Genomic DNA, 17145 nt, shown 5'->3' with positions numbered 1-17145 from the left:
CTTTCCGACTCTGCTCTCCGTTGAGCGAGTTGCTGGAGATATCATCGCAGCCGAGAAGTTTTACGAGCCGCAGTTTCGTCGTCGTTACACACGACAGGGCGTTGCGCACCGTCCGCATGCCTTCGTGAAAGAGAGAAAGCACTAGTGGCCCTCACCCTGTCCCCGATAACTACGCGCCCCATCTTGCAACCCCGTAAACCATCCCGTCGCATCCCCTCGCAGCCGCCGCCGCCGCCGCCCCGGTGTCGAAGTAAATCTCCTCTTCTCAATTACCCTTCGTCCCTCGTAACCGCTACTACCCTCCTCTTCTCACGCGCGTCCTCTCTCTCTCTCTCTTTCTGTGACTTCCTCTCTCTCGGTCCATTACTTCGTCGCCTCGGTATCATCTCCCCTGCTGTCGAGCGAACACGCCCGCTCTCGGAAACAGTTCGAGTGGAAGGGAATAAAAATAGGAGGTCGGGGATCGCGCTCGCGAGTGTATCTCCGAGCGATTAGCGTGCGGAGTAACATTGGAGCGTATACATCATCGCCATGCCGGGTCTCATCGGAGACCCGGAGCATCGGGAGGAAATCGCCCGGAAGAATACGTCGACGCGAGTATGAAATCCCGCGACACGGAAAAATCAAGCGAGCAAGAATTCTGGTGTCTCGCGACGCAATACGCCGACGTCGTGAGAGAAAAGAAATCGAAGACAAAAGCTGGCAGGAAGGAAGGAAGGAAGGAAGGAAGAAAGAAAGGAAGGAAGGAAGGAAGAAAGAAGGAGAGAAAAAGAGAAAGAATGAAAGAGAGCAGATCGTAGGAGCAGCAAGGGGGGAAGTCCCGTGAACACGCGCTCCGCTCCACGTCATGAAAGATTCTCGGAAGAAAAGAATCCCCCAGGAGCCGTATTACGTGCCTCTTCCGAGTTTCCTCGCGGAAAGGAGCCCGGGAAAGAAAGAGCAAGAGAAGGAGAGATCTTTTTCTCCGATCTTGCAGAGTCGTTCTCGTTACCTTCTAACGGTCGGTCGCTGTTTATCTGGCCAGAGTCCGCCGAAGTGGACGCTTCGTACGAGCGTCGTGCGTCACCAAAAAGACAATTCGAGACGAGAAAATAACGCCTCGTACATGATCATGGGAGACTTAGAAGGAGACGAGACACGGTGTGTTGAAGACTTGAAGAAATAAAACGAGACGCGCGAAAAAATGATGAATTTCTAAGGATGGAATTTGCAAGGCGTTTCTTGCCGGCGGCGAGAAGAAACGTCACACGGCTGTCCCTCGTCGATTCTCATCAGCAAGCGAGGGAGGGAAAGGGAAGAAGGGTGACTCCGCTTCAACAACGTTTCCACGTCGTTGCGTCGCATGACTGGACGAGTCGCGATAATTTCTGGTCGTGAGCGCAACGACGGGAGAACTTGGAACGTGCGTTCACGAGGATACACACATGCTCGATCGAACTCGAGCGTTGTCGGTAAAACGAAGGGAAGAGATGATCGCGTGCGAGAAGAGAAACGAGCGGATTATATAATAGTCGCAGAGTAAAAAGACCAACCCCCGCTTGCGCGCCTCGACGTCGGTGGTTCAGTTCGCGCGGAAAATCATGCGGAAACATACACCTCTCCTCTTTCCCGCAGTCAATACCGCGCGTAGCTAGTAGTAGCTACGTTATCCGGAAGTCCCGTCTTTCGAGGGGATAAGCGCATCCTTTTCTCCCACGCCCCGCGGAGACGCCGATAGCTCGCAATGTCGTTTCGTGAGAGAGCTTCCCGTTTCTGTTCTGTCTTCCTTTCTCATTTGCCGACTCGCCCATCCACCCAGCCACCCTCTCCCCGTTCGCGGTGTGTATATACGTTTATATATACACGATGTATATATACCTCCGCGAAGAAACGATACACACGCCCGCCTTCCATTCACGTAAGTTTACTTACACCTATCCCGTCGGCTATCCATACCACCCTCTCTCCCACAAAGAGGATTCGTGCCACGATCAATATGGGGGTTGGTACCTCTGGGGAAGACGAGGAGAAGGAAGAGGTGGTGGTGGAGGAGGAGGAGGAGGAGGTAGAGGAGGCGGTGGTAGTAGTAGTGGAGTGTAGGAGGAGCTGCGGGTATACCGTAGATATATAGACTTTGTAGTGTTAGGGACGACTTGGTCCGCAGGCAGGCAGGCAGGCAGGCAAGCAACTTGGCAAGCAGCAGGCACCGAAGTACAGTCAGGGGTGGCTCTTTCGAGGGTGAGAGGCGCGTTTTGCGGATAGAGAGGGTGAGCGGCGGGGGACGGCTTTGGCCGTGTGCGTGCTATTGGGGTTGGCGGTCGCAGCCATGAGGGTGGTAAGTGAGTGAGCGACTCCTTCGCCACGGCGCCTCGTCTCGACTCAACCACCCTAACCTTACGGATATATCCCAAGCCACCGACCACCCACACCGTCCTCCGTTCTCTCTCTCTTTCTCCATTACCATCTCTCTCTCTCTCTTTCTCTCTCTCTCTCTCTCTCTCTCTCTCTCTCCGACTCCTTCTCTTCCCTTTTCTCCGTCGTCTCACCCCTTAGCGCCGCCGCCGCCGTTGCCACTCGCGCGCTCTCACCCTACGCCTCGTACCTCGACCAACCAACCAACCAACCAACCCCCTGCCGCCGCTGCTTCACCGTGCCCCCCGCCGTCCGCCTACCAGACTGTGGTGCCTGTTTCCCTATTCCTCACTCCACCCTCGTCGTGGCTAGGACCTCGAGAGAGAAGGTTACGAGCCGGAGTCGCGTCTCCCAAGACCCCGCAAACCCCAGCTGGTACAAGATTGCACCCAGTGGCTCTCAGCGCTGTGGAACGTCGGTCGGGAGGACGAGCGACGTCGGGAAATTGGGATTCCGAGGATCGGGCTGACGAGATATACCGTCGATGTGGGAGATGCTCCGCGGACATGGCCGGGACTTTGCACCGTGGCGAAATGTTCGGCTAATGCGATTCGCGTCGGCGAATTTCTAGTCGAACGCAATAGAGACAATAGTATTCTCCCTCTCACTTTATCTATCTATCTATCTATCTATCTATACTTCAACTTTGACACTGACGCGAGCGGCATGTACGAATGCATTTATCGATTTCGGCATTCACGTGCTGCATATCGCCGACAATGCCACGGACAAGGCATTAACGTGGACGATCGCGGCGATCGCGGGCCCTCAAAGCCTTCCAAACAGACAAACGTCCACGACACGCAAATTACGACAGCCGTCGCTCGCGACGCGATCTCCCCGAGCGCGGCTCGGGGGTAACGGCTTCTGAATATTCAATACCGACACCGCCGAACGCGACTTTCGTTGCCACGACGGCCGATTAATTTAATTACCGAAATCGCGCGCGTCACCGACGCGGCGACGAGATACACAGGCAGCAGCGGTCGCGCACAGTCGAGTCGTGAGCGCAATTTCGGGGGACCACCGCTGACTGCACGACGACGGCGTTAGTGGTGGTAGTGGTGGTAGTGATGGTGGTGCTGGTGGTGGTGGTGGTGGTGGTGATAGTGGTGGCGGCGGCGGCAGCTCACTCGCGGATGCATGGAATTTTTAATGATCGCGTCGGGGACAGCGGCGGTAATCGATTCCCAGAATCCGCGGCGTACGTGTCACTGGGTCAACCGGCACATTCGTCATACGCGGCAATTAGTGCGCGCGAATTTTTATCACCGAGAGCGCCGACCAGATATACACCCCCTCTCCTCCTCCTCCTCCTCCCACGCCGCACGTTGCCTATCCGCCCGCGCGTTCAGCCGAGCTGATCTTTTTTGCATGACTCGTCGCGAAATCGATATGTGCTCTCAACGACAAGCCGTCAACATCGCCGCTTCCATATCTCGGCAGCTCTACGTACTACCTCCCGTCAAGCAGCGCGTATTTCACTCGACTATAATGTGTGCCAAAAATTGCACGTAGAGAAATATTTAATACCGTAGCGAGTAGATAAATGTAATATGTCGGGATATATCGAGATATCTAAATAAAATGTAGAAATACGAAAATAAAATACGGAAATAAATTTTGACGACACGTGCGCGCGCGCGCGCGCACACACACACACATACACACACAAGGTGCGTGTGGTAGTTCGTTCTACGAATGGCGGTCTTATTCAAACGCCGCTCGCCAGTCGGAATTTCACGCACCGACGGAACACGTCCTCGCGCAGCAATCTGACTTGGCCAAATTGAACGATATATAAATAAAATTCGCGCTGGCGCGCGCGTTCGGGCGCGCGTTCGCGACGCCGCGAATCAGACGGGAATTCACGACGCTATGATTTACGGCAGCGTCATAAATAGCAAAGTTCTCCCTTTTCTCTCGACGCGTTATTCGTCGTGTTCCCTCTATCTCTCTCGGCGCGCTGCGCTTTTTGCCCCCCTCCCCCAACTCTCGTCGCCCCGTCTCCACCTTCCCTCGTGTCCTCTTTTTCCCGCCGCCACCGCGTCCGTCACCCCGGAGCGGCAGAGTCCCGTGGTGGAATTTGCATTTTTAAATTAACTCGCCTCTGTTTGCAGCTATCTCGCACCGTGCTGCTGCCGCCGCGCTGCTGCTGGGCTCTGCAATTTTATGCGGCAACGCGTGTGGACCGCGCCCCATCGCCGCGCACACCGTTTCTCTCTGTCTCTCCCTTTCTCTCTTCTTCGCACCGCTGTCCTTTCTTTCGTGTACAGGCGCTTCCACCACGTGATCGATAGTGCAACAGTTATCGTTATCGTGCCGACGAACTCGCCGCTGCGAACACCGATTTTCGTTGGGGAGCGCGCCGCGAAAAAGTGCAGAGGCACGCGGGTTTGCGCTCCGCTTGCGCCAGTTTCCGCCGCGAACAGCGCGACATGACTTGGAACAAAAATCGACCGACGTTCGCGTGGAGGAGGAAAGAAAGAACGAAGGGGAAGACGAAGGAAGGAAACGTCAATCCGCCGGTGTTATTCGCGTCGAAAGTCGAAGCGCGATGTCGCGAGGCTCCAATTTCAATTAGTTCTCGTGTAGACGAAACGAACCACTACCGTGGCACGTGCGCGCGCGTCTCGACCACCGTTCTCCTTAAGAGCAAACGAGCAAGCGAACGAACGAACGAACGAACGAACGAACGAATGAACGAACGATCGATCGATCGGCCGCGCGTCTCGCAGCTCGTAATTACTCGCTTTTAATTACGTTTTTAATTGCGAGCGTGGCTCTGACGGGAACCGCTCCCCCCTGTCGCATACACAGTACGGACGACTCCGGCAGCTGCTGGCGCGGCGGTCTCGCGACACGTCGGCGCTTATTGCGCGCGATTTTTCAAAAGGGGGGTTGTTGAACGCCGATGCGCTCGCGCACAGGCGTCGGCCGAACGCCGTCGAGAGTTTCCAACGATAGCTGGAACGTGAGTGGTCTTTTACGAGGCGGTGGCGGCGGCGGCTTCCTGAGAGTACCGCCTGGTTGAGCGAGGAAAGACGAGACAGGAGGTAAGAGGGAGTCAAAGACAGAGAGAAATGAAGAGAGAAGAAGAGAGAGAAAGAGAGAAAAGTGCAAGGGAAGAAAGCGGGAGCGATCGAGTGAGGAGGGCGAGCAGGTCGGAGAAATAAGGGGCAAACAGAATAGCCTGCTATAAAGTGCCTGCGCGTTACCCACGAGGGAGGAGAGAACGAGGAAACATTTTTATCGCTCCGTTAGAGGGAAGTAGGAGGAAGCAAAACAGACGAAGGGCGACGGAGGAGGAAGAACTGGAGGGTGGCAGGACGAACGAAGGTAAAGCGAGAGAAGCGCGGTGAGAAGAGGAAGAGGAGGAGGAGAAGGAGGAGGAGGAAGAGGAGGAGCAGCTCCGGGTAATTGAAAAGCCCGTGGCGCATCCCGATCGTCGCTTTATTTCGCGCGCGCGCTCGACGTTACTCGGGCTTCTCTCCTATTATCTCGCTCTTCTCCCGAGCCGTCGTCCCCTCTCCCTCTCAGCCCTTGTATCTCTCTCTTTCTCTCTTTCTCTGGCGCTCCTCTTTTCTTCACGTCAGAATAAGGACGAGAAAAAGCCGAGAAGGAAAAGAGGGGCGCGAGAGCAGATGCCGGAACGAGGTAAGCCGGTGAGAGAAGAGTGGAGAGGAGAGGAGAAGAAAGCAACAGAGAACGTGGCTCGAGGGGATGGGAGACGGGACCGGGGAGATGAAGAGGAAAAAAGATCCTACGCAACAATGCCCGCGGATGGTGCATTCTCGCGCGATTACCGACGCGCGGAGGGGCCCTAACGAATGGCTTCGTAAACCATGGGCGCTTTAAGGTCATTACACATCGCAAAAAAAGGAGTTAATGGCCGTCGTCGAGCCACGCTGCCGGGGGGAAGAGTGGAAAAGAGAAGAGAAGGAGGAGAGAGAGATAGGAACGGTAAAGGGAGGGGGGGGGGCGACCGGTCGACCACCCGTCGCCGATCGACCGTCTGATTTATGGCGGCAGTATCTTCCACCGGAAAGACGAGAGAGTGCGGCCTCATTGGCTTCCTACGTTAGCGGGTTAAACGTTATCCTACAACGTAGGTCTCACGTTTCCTTCGTGAAGGGCAACGCCAGAAGCGATCACTCCCCACGTGTGTGTGTGTATGTAAGTGAATGTGTGTTCACGACGAAGACGACGGATCCAGCGGAGGAGTTCGGTTGGCACTTTGCGATCGCGAGATGATCGCGCACGCAGGCGCGCCGAAACGGACGCGAAATTCTCCCGCCGAAATTTCTCCCCTCGCGAAATACGTACAGAGATATGCAGAAATTTATATACTCTGCACGATATATATACTTCGTTGTTATTCACTTTCTATTTATTCCTAACGAAGAGCGCACGAGCGACGCGGCGAACACGTATACACGTGATATACATACGGCATACGTGCGCAACGGCGCGGTGAGTGCGCGTTCGCGAATTTCCAGATTTTTGCTGCGAGAAGCTCGCACTATCGGACACGTTACGTAACGGATGTTACGTTGGAATAAAATAATGATCCTTTGCCGACCGTATCGCGTCCTCGTTTGCAAACTGCATCCGTCGCGCGACGCGGCGCCCGTTATTTCCAGCAGGACGTTTTAATAACAAATCCACCCTCGAGTTCTCTCTCTCTCTCTCTCTCTCTCTCTCTCTCTCTCTCTCTCTCTTCAACGTGCCTTCTCCTCCTTCCCAACCAGCTTCTGTTTTTTCGCCCTCTTTCCTCCCGTACACCCTCGCGTCTATCCCCCCCTCTCTCTCTCTCTCTGGGTGCAGGGAAAAAGCTTTTCACAGCACGGTGGAAAACGCGCTCACCACCGGCCGATTATATTGTGACATACATACGGAGACGTAATTACGGGGCGGTTGATCTTTGCGTCGGCTGCCAACCTCCGTCGCCGTTGCCTCGGCTTCTGCCTTTGCCTCGGGTGGCGTTTTACAGCCACCTCATTAAATTACGAACTAATTACCGGTCGGCAAATTATTAAAAAGCTTAGTCGGCCGTTAAACGCGCCGCGAGTCGTAAAAGCCTGCTCGCCGCGCGATGGATAATCGCGACGCGATGGAGGTGTGCGTTAGCTTTCAGAGCGTTTCACGCATACACGTACGTACGTGCGATTAAAGAAAAGAGAGAGAAATTATGACATGAAGGAATCAACGGCGCGGCAATCAATCGGTCGATCAGCACATACGTTCCTGCCTGAATCGCACCGTAGACGCGAGTCGAACTTTTGATTCTAAATTTTGATTCATTCACGATAGCCAGCAATAGAATGCTAGCAATAGAAATGCATTAAAAAGCCAATACCGAGGAACATTCCGTATATACATTTCTAATGCCACACAATGAAGAAAATAAATAACGTAGAGATTATAAATAAACAGAAATGTTTGTCTTTTATTTGCCCATTAATTGTGAAATCATTTAATGTTTGCTTATTCCATATATTCTATCTACGATTGAGAGTATAATTTTATATGTATATATATATTTAAATTATTGAAAATAAGTGCAAAAATAAAATGCAAATAAAACAGAGATAATTGAATACGGAATAATTCTCAAGTCCTATATCGGAGACAATTTGACATGGAGAAAATGGCATGAAATAGTGGCATCAAAATAAGACAATGTTCTGCATGGTTCGATGAAATTTGCAGGATTAATTTAGAACCAAAATTCCAACTCGGAGACGCCTGAAAATCGTCGGAAATGAGAAACCCGCGGCGAATAAATCGCCAAGGAAATACCGTTTCGTGCTTCGCGCGCGCGCGCGCGCGAGAGAGAGCGAGAATACGGCGCGAAAAAGTGGCGTTAATTTCTCGCTTGAAAATTGTGACATTGGCTTATTGCGCGCGTAACGTGCTGCAAACGGCGGACGTAAATATCGGCGCGGAACGAATGCGGTGCCGTGCCACGGCGCGAGCGGAGAGTGAATCGATCGTAAAGGACCGCGACGAAGCGATTCGCCGTTGAGGCACGGTGCTGTTAAAATTGCTCTCGACCGCACCTACGTACCTGTGCACCGATGCTGGTGGCGATGGTGGTGGTGATGGCGGCGTAATAAATACCAGGAGACGCGCTTTATTCCGTTTCGCAGAATCGTCATCGATCGCTGCAGCGCGGTGCAATGACTATAAAACCACCGATCCGTCGCGCTCTGATTGCGATCGCGCTCGCGCGCGACGCAACCTTAATATGTATGTATGTGTATATTTTTTCTAACGATTACGTTTTGTTGCCAATCGACTGTGAAACTGGGACGCGTTACGTTAAGTGCCGCGTCGCGCTCGTCGTTGTCGCTTTCGAGACGTTCGCGACACGATCGTGTGTTTCTTTCCTCGTCGCGCAAATCGACATTCGGAACAATGAAGAATGACGTCTATCTACTACTCGTGACTTCCGTAGTCCCCGATATCAACGAGAAAGCAGGAAACAAAAGCAGCCGTCAAGTTTTCCGAGAGCTTATGCTCCGGACGCGAGAGATCTAATTTTCCCCGATTTACCAATTTCCCTGGTAACGAGCCGGTGCGGAAAAGAAAGCGCCTCGAAGGAAGCGGGGTAAATGAAGGGGACGATTGAGCGAGGCCGAAGAGCGGTGAGCGTTATTAAGGCGCCATGATGTTTTTAATTAATTAATTCGCGGAAGCCGCAGATTCACCGTCTCATAAATTCCGCTGTCGGGTCGGCAGTATCGTCCCATCCTCTCGCCACGCTGCGATAAGAAAGAGAGAGAAGAAGAAGAGTGGTAGGAAAAGAGAGTACAATTGAGGGTGGAGGAGAGCGAAGTATGCAAAGTATTTAAAAATATTAAGTATCCCCCCTACAGTAGCGGGATATTAAGACGGAGTCGGAGAGAGCGAGCAACCGCTCGGGAGGGAAGGTCGGTCGGTCGGATGGTCGGGGAGTCGGAGTTAAGGTTGAGGGGGTGAAAGTGACAGCGACGTGGAAACGGAATTACGGGATCGGAGCGGTGGAAGGTGGTAGGAGAACGTTTCAATTAGTAATTAAAACGTACCGTGCAGTAACCCTCGTCCCAACCCCGAGAGTCCACCCTCCCACCCCCGCTACGAGGCTCTTGCTCTCTTATACCGTCGTCGTCGTCGTCGTCGTTGCCACCGCCGCCATCTTGTAAATTAATTAATGCGTTCCTAACGAGATCAGAGGCGTCGGTAAAGCAGGAGGGTTGGCTGGTTCTCTACTTTGCCCGCCAAGGAGCCAAGGGAGTGAGACACTCAAGAGCGTATCTCGCGTCTCGCGCACCCCCGCGCGTGTCAGATGCACTCGAAAGATTCTCAGGTGGCCGCCGCCGCTCGATTTCTTTCGTTTTCGAGGAGCAGACAGCTCGGTAATTAAGTTCTGGGTCAAGTGGTCGCTTGGAAAACTTTCGAATGGCAATTGCCCGCGCGCGTCCGATTTCTCGCGGTTCTCCGTAGAAGTTTTCCCTCGTAGACTTTTTTCCCACCAACAATTTCCGATCCTCCCGCAATCCCACGCACATAGAACTGTATTGGAGGCGAAGTCGCATTTGTTTGCAGCGCGTTTCAACGTACATTGAACGAGACGCGTGATCGCTCACCATGAGTCGGCCGTGAATCTTCGAGAGGAAACGCGCGAGCCTCACAGCCCTGGGCTAGAGCGAATTAGTCTGTTCCCGGGGGTAGACAGCAGAGACAGGGTGTTAGCGGAAGGGGATGTTGGTCGGGGCGTCGGTGTCAGGATCTCTCGACCCTTTCAAACCCTTTCATCGGCGCTTCACCCGCTTACATAATGCAGCCACTCTAATTAAAATAAATTACACTCTCGCGCGTCAGTTCGCTCTTTTATCTCTTTCTCTCCCAACTCGCTCTTTCCCTTCCTCCGTCGGATCCGTTCGTTCTCACCCTGCGTGTCCTGTCCCCTCGTTCTCTTTCTCTCTCTCTCTCTTCCTCTCTCCCTCCCTCTTCTACTCTCCCATCCTCTTTTCTCTTCGCTAGCTTTTTTCGCTCTCACCCTGTCGCTTTTTTGTACCGCACTTTCGACCACCACCCGGTAACGCCCCTTCCGCCCTCTCTCCCCCTCTTGCTCGTTTATTTGCACTTTATTCGAGATTTAATTTACCGACCTCCGGCGACAGCCTCGTTGGTGCGCGCTCGACTCTGTGATGGGATTAAAAAGGCGGGTAGGGGATGATAGGATGGAAGAGACCGGGCGGCCGACGAGGGGGTGCGGGAGACCGGGGGTGGCGTAAAAGTTGGAAAAAGAGTAGCGCGACCGCGAGCTCCGCGACCAATGGAGAACGAACTGCCGGAAAATGGCTGAACCAAGGAAAAAGGCGAGGAGGAAGAGGAGGAGGAGCCGCGAGAGGGAACGGGAAAGGGGGAGAGAGCGAACAATCGATATCGCGGCGTCTCGATTCGCGGCCGATTTTGCAACCCTCCTCTCGCCGCGGAAGAGGGACGTTGTACTCGTCGCGACATCGCGGCCGTCGCCCGGTGCGATCTCTCGCCTGGCGCGAAAGCTTATTGTATACATACATACACGCACGCTAAATAACGGTATCGATTTCGATTAAACGTTTAAAATTGCCTCCTGTTTTCACAGATATCAGCGTCGTTGATGCAGTGGCGGGCGGCGGGGCCGCGGGCTACGAGGATGTTGCATTGCATGGCCGATTTTTTCCCTGCGGCGATATTTGATTGCGATTAACGCTCGGGGAAAGCTCGTGCCGAATCGCCGTCATCACGCTCGCTCTGAAATAACAGAACGCGTTTTGCGGAGAACGCAAGGCGCAACGAAACCATTATATTCCCGTCGCGAATTTTCGCCGTATTTCATGAGGATAGAAGTTGAGAAGCAGGGCACTTGGGGGTCAATGTTACGACCGTCGCGCGCCAAGTATCCCATCCATCCACTCCTGTCTCGTCGCGAATCGAGATCGTCGATGGCTTCCACGCGACAATTTTATCGCTAGCAGGCTGAAACGAGCCGAAAGTATGCATCTCGTGATTCAATTAAGCCCAGCGCGCTCGCGTGACGGAGATGTGAGAGGGTGGCGGAGGTAATAACGAGAGCCAAGAACCCTGGAGTCTCTTTCATGCGTATCCGGTGCGTAAAAGAGAAAGAGAGAGTGAGAGAGAAGAAAAAATAGAAAGAGAGAGCGCGATAAATAAATATTCCGTAGTCGTGCGTCGCTTTTTTGGTCTCATTCTCTCGTCCTCTCCCCTTTCTGACTCGCCGTTCCCTCTTTTTATGCCGAGGGTGCAGTCGCTTCACGGTATTTTATGAATTCATTATAAGTCCGACGCGTCGGTCAAGGGATGGTAGGGAAAGATGATAGAGTAAGTGGAAAAGAAGGGGCTGACGGGGAGTTCGCATAGACGCGGCTTTTCTTCTTTCTCGAGCTCGTACGACGACGAGGACGACGTATATGTCAGCCTATAACCGCGCTGAGGCTTCTTTTCCGCAGCCTCGAAAAGCTCCGAGGCGTTCCACGACGCACAGAGAAATATTTCCCGGGTCGTGAGAAATCCTGAAAGCGGAGAAGCGGCGTTTCGAGGATGAGAGACTGGCAGGGAGGGGAAAAGTACGATGTACGTTAGGAAGCGGAAGGTAAAGCTCCCAAGAATGAAAGGAGAGGGCTTTACTGGTGCGCGAATAATAACGACTCGCATTCTCTCCGGCTGTCGTCGGTTTTCGATTTGAGGCGCGAACTCTCCTCCCACGCCTCGCCTCTTTCTTCGCGTGTACATATATCCTCCCCCTTTTCCATCGTCTTCGTCTTCCTCTTCCGGCCGTCCTACTTCTCTTCCACTCTCTTGAGATCCTTTTTGCCCTCTTCTAGCAGCAGTCTTTCGCGTGGGTTTGCCCCTTTTCCGCAAGCACCGTTCGATCCAATCACTAGATCGGATTGCACGTGGGAGGAAGAGGGCGCGAGGGTGAGGGACGCGGGCGAGGTAGCAAGGAGGAACATGAAAATGCAGTTGGGTAACGAGCCGCCGAGCGGAATAGAAGTTTTATCGTGCAGCCTGGGCGCGAGCGAGCGAGCGCGCTCGCGGAGAAGGTATAAATTCAAAGTGACGCGAGAAAGCGGATCGATGGGAACGTAATTCTTCGCTCCTCGGAACTCGGTAAGTACGGCGTCAATTTGTTCGATGGCTCGGAACTCCCTTCCGTTAAAAAAGAAAATGATAGACCGCCTCACCGAGATCGGACCGTCGATCAATACGGGGTGTAGAGAGTGTCCGGATTTTAGTTGTCTGAACATTCGTGTGTGCGGTTAAAAATCATAAAAGTGAACAAAAATGTGTATTATCTACTTTGCAAATAATCATGGCAATTATTGCCTTATTTCGCGATTTATAATAACAGATTTATTAATCTCGCAACACTGTTACGATAGACGAGATGAAGGAAGAAATCCGAATAATTCAATTACGAATGAAAGAAGTTGCATGCCGCTCGTATAAGCACGTAGCCGTATTTTAATTTGAATAAGCTATGAAAGAGCAACATAAACGTGTGCAAACATGTGTTCTAAAGAAATTGCTTTTTATTTCATGTCGCTACGTCGGCACAGTCACAAGTTATCGCAAGTTTAAAGTTGCGACGTCGACATCAAGCTTCAGCTCAGCGCCGAACCAAACGTGCTATCTACCGTTGCGTCGGCGCACTATGTTTTCACGCTATTCTATATGTCCTGAACAATCACGTGATCTCAACGAGCACGTGGCTGAGACGACTACCTTGATCTGAGTCACGGAGTGGGGATAACGAGGCATTTTCGCTGCATGTCGATCGACACAGTACGTATCGATACATCAATAACGCCACTTGTAGATGTCGTAATGACTTGCAACAAAAACCGTTGAAAAGGGAAAATTATCGCGCTTCTGATGAACATGAAATCGTCTTTCTGTGAGATAAGGATCAAATAGCCTGCTTCTGTGAGATAGATCAAATAATAATTATCCAATTACGAAAGATATCGGTTTCTGTGTTGAAATAGATATTAATCTATGTTAAAAACCAGTGAGAAATCGGCTTGAAATTGTAATGCGAAGCATCAGTTTTGCTTTTAACGAGTATAATGTGCAACCTAAAAGCAAAGCAAAAACTTATAATAATGGAAACTTTATTCTGGTTCAAATATGTTCAGACTGCCTACAAAGTTTTACTTTTTTCGTTAATTATCTCGATAATTATCATAGTAGTTTACAAAATGATAATGGATTTTTGTACTCAGTTTAACGAGTTCTTCCTGCACACGCGCGCCCGTACACCTAAATCCACACACCCTGTACATGTGAAACGTCTTGACAGGATAAAGGATTCGGCCGAGAAAAAAGAAAAGATACAAGAAAGAGAAAGAGGGACGACGACGGATTCTCAAGCGGCGGCGGGTTTTTCAAATTTATCACCACTTAAGCCATTAACGCGCGTTAAATAAAGAGGAATAAAAAAAGAGGGGAAAAGGGAGAAAACGAAAACTGATGGGTCGCGACGTGAACGCGGGGTCGTCGATTGTTTTAAAAGGTTCCTGCGCGATAGACGAAGCGGTGTGGAAGAGAGCGAACGAAAAATATGTACGCAACGAGGAGCAAAAGGACTTATCTGGCCAACAATCGGTAATATTATACGACGCGGGGCGAGTAACCCCATTAGCATTCATATTTCAATTTCACAGCCCTCAGGGTCGCAGTTTGAAACTGTGCAAGGTACCCGGAACGGCGGACGGGCGGGCGGGGGAGATAAACGGAAGAGAATTCACAGGGAACAGCCAGAGGGGGCGGTGGGAGGTGGGGAACGGGAGCGGCGGAGGACGTACGGGCGAAAGAGGAGAGCTAATATCGATGGCAACCTATTACCATCTATCTCCATACCGATGTAATGGACGCGCAGCCCCGATTATCAATCCGTAATAATTGTGCATATTAAACGGGCGCTAATTATCGGGCTGGCAGCGTGCCGCGGGCGCCATCGGCGAATCGAACGAGTTACAGCCTCGGCTCCCCCTCTGTCTCTCTCTGTCTGTCTATCTGTCTGTGTCTCTCCCCCTCTCTCTCCATCTCTCTCAGTAAATTTCAGCACGACCGGAAGAGGATCAATAACCAAAAAATCGTCGCCCGACCGGGCGCGAAAATACTCGAAAATCAAATATTCAACTGTTTTTCGCGATTCCCGAAGTGGTTCGCGAATTTTTCAACGAGCGCGCGCACGGGCTTAATCGCCCATTCGTTTCGGCATCGCCGATTAATGCGGAAACGCTGTTACGACGCTCGGAACCGTTTAATCGACGCCCAGCTAACTGCGCTCATCGATATTCATCGATCCTAGGAAAAAAAGAGAAGAGAGAGAGAGAGAGAGAGAGAGAGAGAGAGAGAGAGAGAGAGAGAGACGAGGGAGAGGGACCAGAGAGTGAAGTTCCGAAGCCCCGGCGCATCGATTCTCCTTCGTCGCGCGAGCCTTTTGCGCGCGAAGCAATCGATCGCAGGACGATCTCGCAGGACACTCGAAACCTGGAGGCGGAGAGAGCGCGAACGGCGGTGCCCTCGAGCGCTCTCGAGGCTTTTTTCCTCTCCGGAGCGCTTTTAATAAACGCGCGCGCCACAACCAGCGGGCGCTTTATGTTATCGAAGAAGGAGAGGAAAGCAGAGAAATAGAGAGACCAGAAACTAGAGAGAGAGAGAGAGAGAGAGAAACGAAGAGAAAAAGAAGGAGACGCAGAGAGAAAGAGAGAGACGGGACAGAAAGAGAGGCCACCGGGTGGTCGATGAAAGCGGAAGGGGATGCTTTTGACGACGAGCTTTTTACGGCCCTGTGTTCCGGTGTTCAGGCTTTTACGTCCATTCCGCGCTTCCTCCACCTTCGTCGCCATCTCTGCCTTCCATCCTCCCCGCACATCCCCTCGCAGCACACTTCCTTCTCTTTTTCACAGCCGCTATCGTCTATCGCGCTAATTCCCCCTCTCGATTCGGCTTGTCCACCTCCGCTATCGTCCAATAATACATCGCGCGTAATCGGCGGTCTAATCCCCTTTATGAGGTGGAATTTTACGCGCCCGGGGAGTGGGGGAATACGCCATATGGGTGAGAGGGTTCCCACCCTCTCGTTCACGACGAGCTAAATGAGAAATCGCTAGATACTTAATTGATACTCACATGCCTCTCCTCGGCTGGATTGAGACCTGCAACAGACCGTAAAAATTTCGCGTTATTACTATTCATTACTGCGTAGGAATCATCGTTGTTGTAACGCTAACGACAATCGCGATCTAATTGTTAAGCTAACATCATGACTCTATGCGTAAAGGCATGGACTCGTCGCGATGGCCCTGCCGATTCCGCGAGCAATGTTTTAAACGTCACGCACGCCAAGTCGACGGAAATCTAGCTGTTACCACCGAGGAAACGGAAGGCTATGAATGTTTTTCATTATTATTGCAGCGTCGAAGCGAATGGAGTCGGTGGCATGTCGACGGAATCTTTTCCACGGCAAGGAGAAGATAAAAGGCAGGCAGAGAGAAAAAAGTGCGAGAGAGAGAGAGAGAGAAAGAGGAAGGGAGGGAGGGAAGCAGAAGGAGACAGGGTCGGGGGACCGCGAGAGTAGCTAGACTTCTCAAGGATTTCCGAGACGGCAGACGAGGAGTAGAACGGGGAAAAAGAAAGGCCGGCTGGAACGGGGAGAAAACGTAGAAAATCCTGAAGGAAAAGCTTTGTCCTCGAGAAGCCGAGTTCATAGTTTGCCCTCGCTCGATTTCCCCAGTCTCCTCTTTCCCCTCGCCGTTCTCTCCTCTTCTTCCTCCTCCTTCTCCTTCTCCACCGTCCTCCTCATACTTCGGTCGGTACACTTCGGTCTCGTAGGAAATATCCTAACGATATCTTTTTCCTCCCGTTACCCGTCCTACGATAAGAATTACACGAGCCGTTTATGTTCCGCGCGCGCGCACGGACCACCCATAAATTGCCTCTTCTCTCTGTCTCTCGCGACATTAACCACTGTGGAAATAAAATATTTTTACCGGCGCACCGCAGCAGCGCGCGAGAGGAGAACACGAGAGAGACGAAAGAGGGAAAGGAGGGAAAAAGGGACGGAATTTCGATATCCGCGATATACTCTGGCATAGGTCGACTTAAAATAAGAACGTCGTTCAACGGAACCTTAATTTCGAGCGGAAGAGTCCGAGCTAAGCTCGGACGAGCGATTCGCGACGTTCCAATCCTCCGTAATTCTCCTTCCCCGCGATCGGACGAACTCTCGTCTGTCGCTAGAACAAATTCCCCTGGTTGGGGATATACTACCGTACGTCGCGGACGCGGCGTGAATCTCCCCCGCGAGAGCATCGCTCCGTTCTCGTTCGGGGAACGATGTCTTCGAGTAACGTCGGCCATCCACATTGCGGCGAACGAGCGGTTTCACCGCTCGCTTCATGGTCTCGCCAAATAGCGGAGACGAGAATGGCCCAGAGAAGAGAGAGCCTTATTGGGCCGCTGGAATTTCCTCGTATTTTCCTCGAGCACCGGCATACTCGTAGCCGGCGCGGATATTGGCGGAGGAAGAAGCCGAGGGTCGGCGTTTTAGGGGTTAAAATCCTGGGATACACGTTCGCGTCGTTATCGAGCAGACGCGCGCGCGCGAAACGGGGTTGTTTCGGAAAAGAGAGAGAGAGAGAGAGAGAGTGGTATATCTTCTCCTCCTCCTCCTCCTCCTCCTCCTCCTCCTCC

At 52.3% G+C, this 17145-nt stretch overlaps 1 protein-coding gene across 7 annotated transcripts in view; it reads right to left on the bottom strand.

Moving 5' to 3' along the window:
• The window catches only part of LOC116842733 (protein groucho-like), a 112974-nt gene that overhangs the window by 11145 nt on the left and 84684 nt on the right, over window positions 1-17145 (bottom strand). For all 7 annotated transcript variants that reach the window (XR_004377767.1, XM_032812363.1, XM_032812362.1 and 4 more), the window contains one exon: window positions 15583-15608. Coding sequence is in view for 6 of the 7 variants with exons in the window: in XM_032812363.1 (XP_032668254.1) it covers window positions 15583-15608 (26 nt within the window). In the remaining variant the exon portion in view is untranslated. The remainder of the gene's footprint in view (window positions 1-15582; window positions 15609-17145) is intronic.

Source organism: Odontomachus brunneus, unplaced genomic scaffold (assembly GCF_010583005.1).
Source record: "Odontomachus brunneus isolate Ranch 3 - 2012 unplaced genomic scaffold, Obru_v1 Obru_scaffold_027, whole genome shotgun sequence".
In the NCBI taxonomy this organism is placed as follows: domain Eukaryota; kingdom Metazoa; phylum Arthropoda; class Insecta; order Hymenoptera; family Formicidae; genus Odontomachus; species Odontomachus brunneus.
This window is presented reverse-complemented; position numbering and strand designations above follow the sequence as displayed.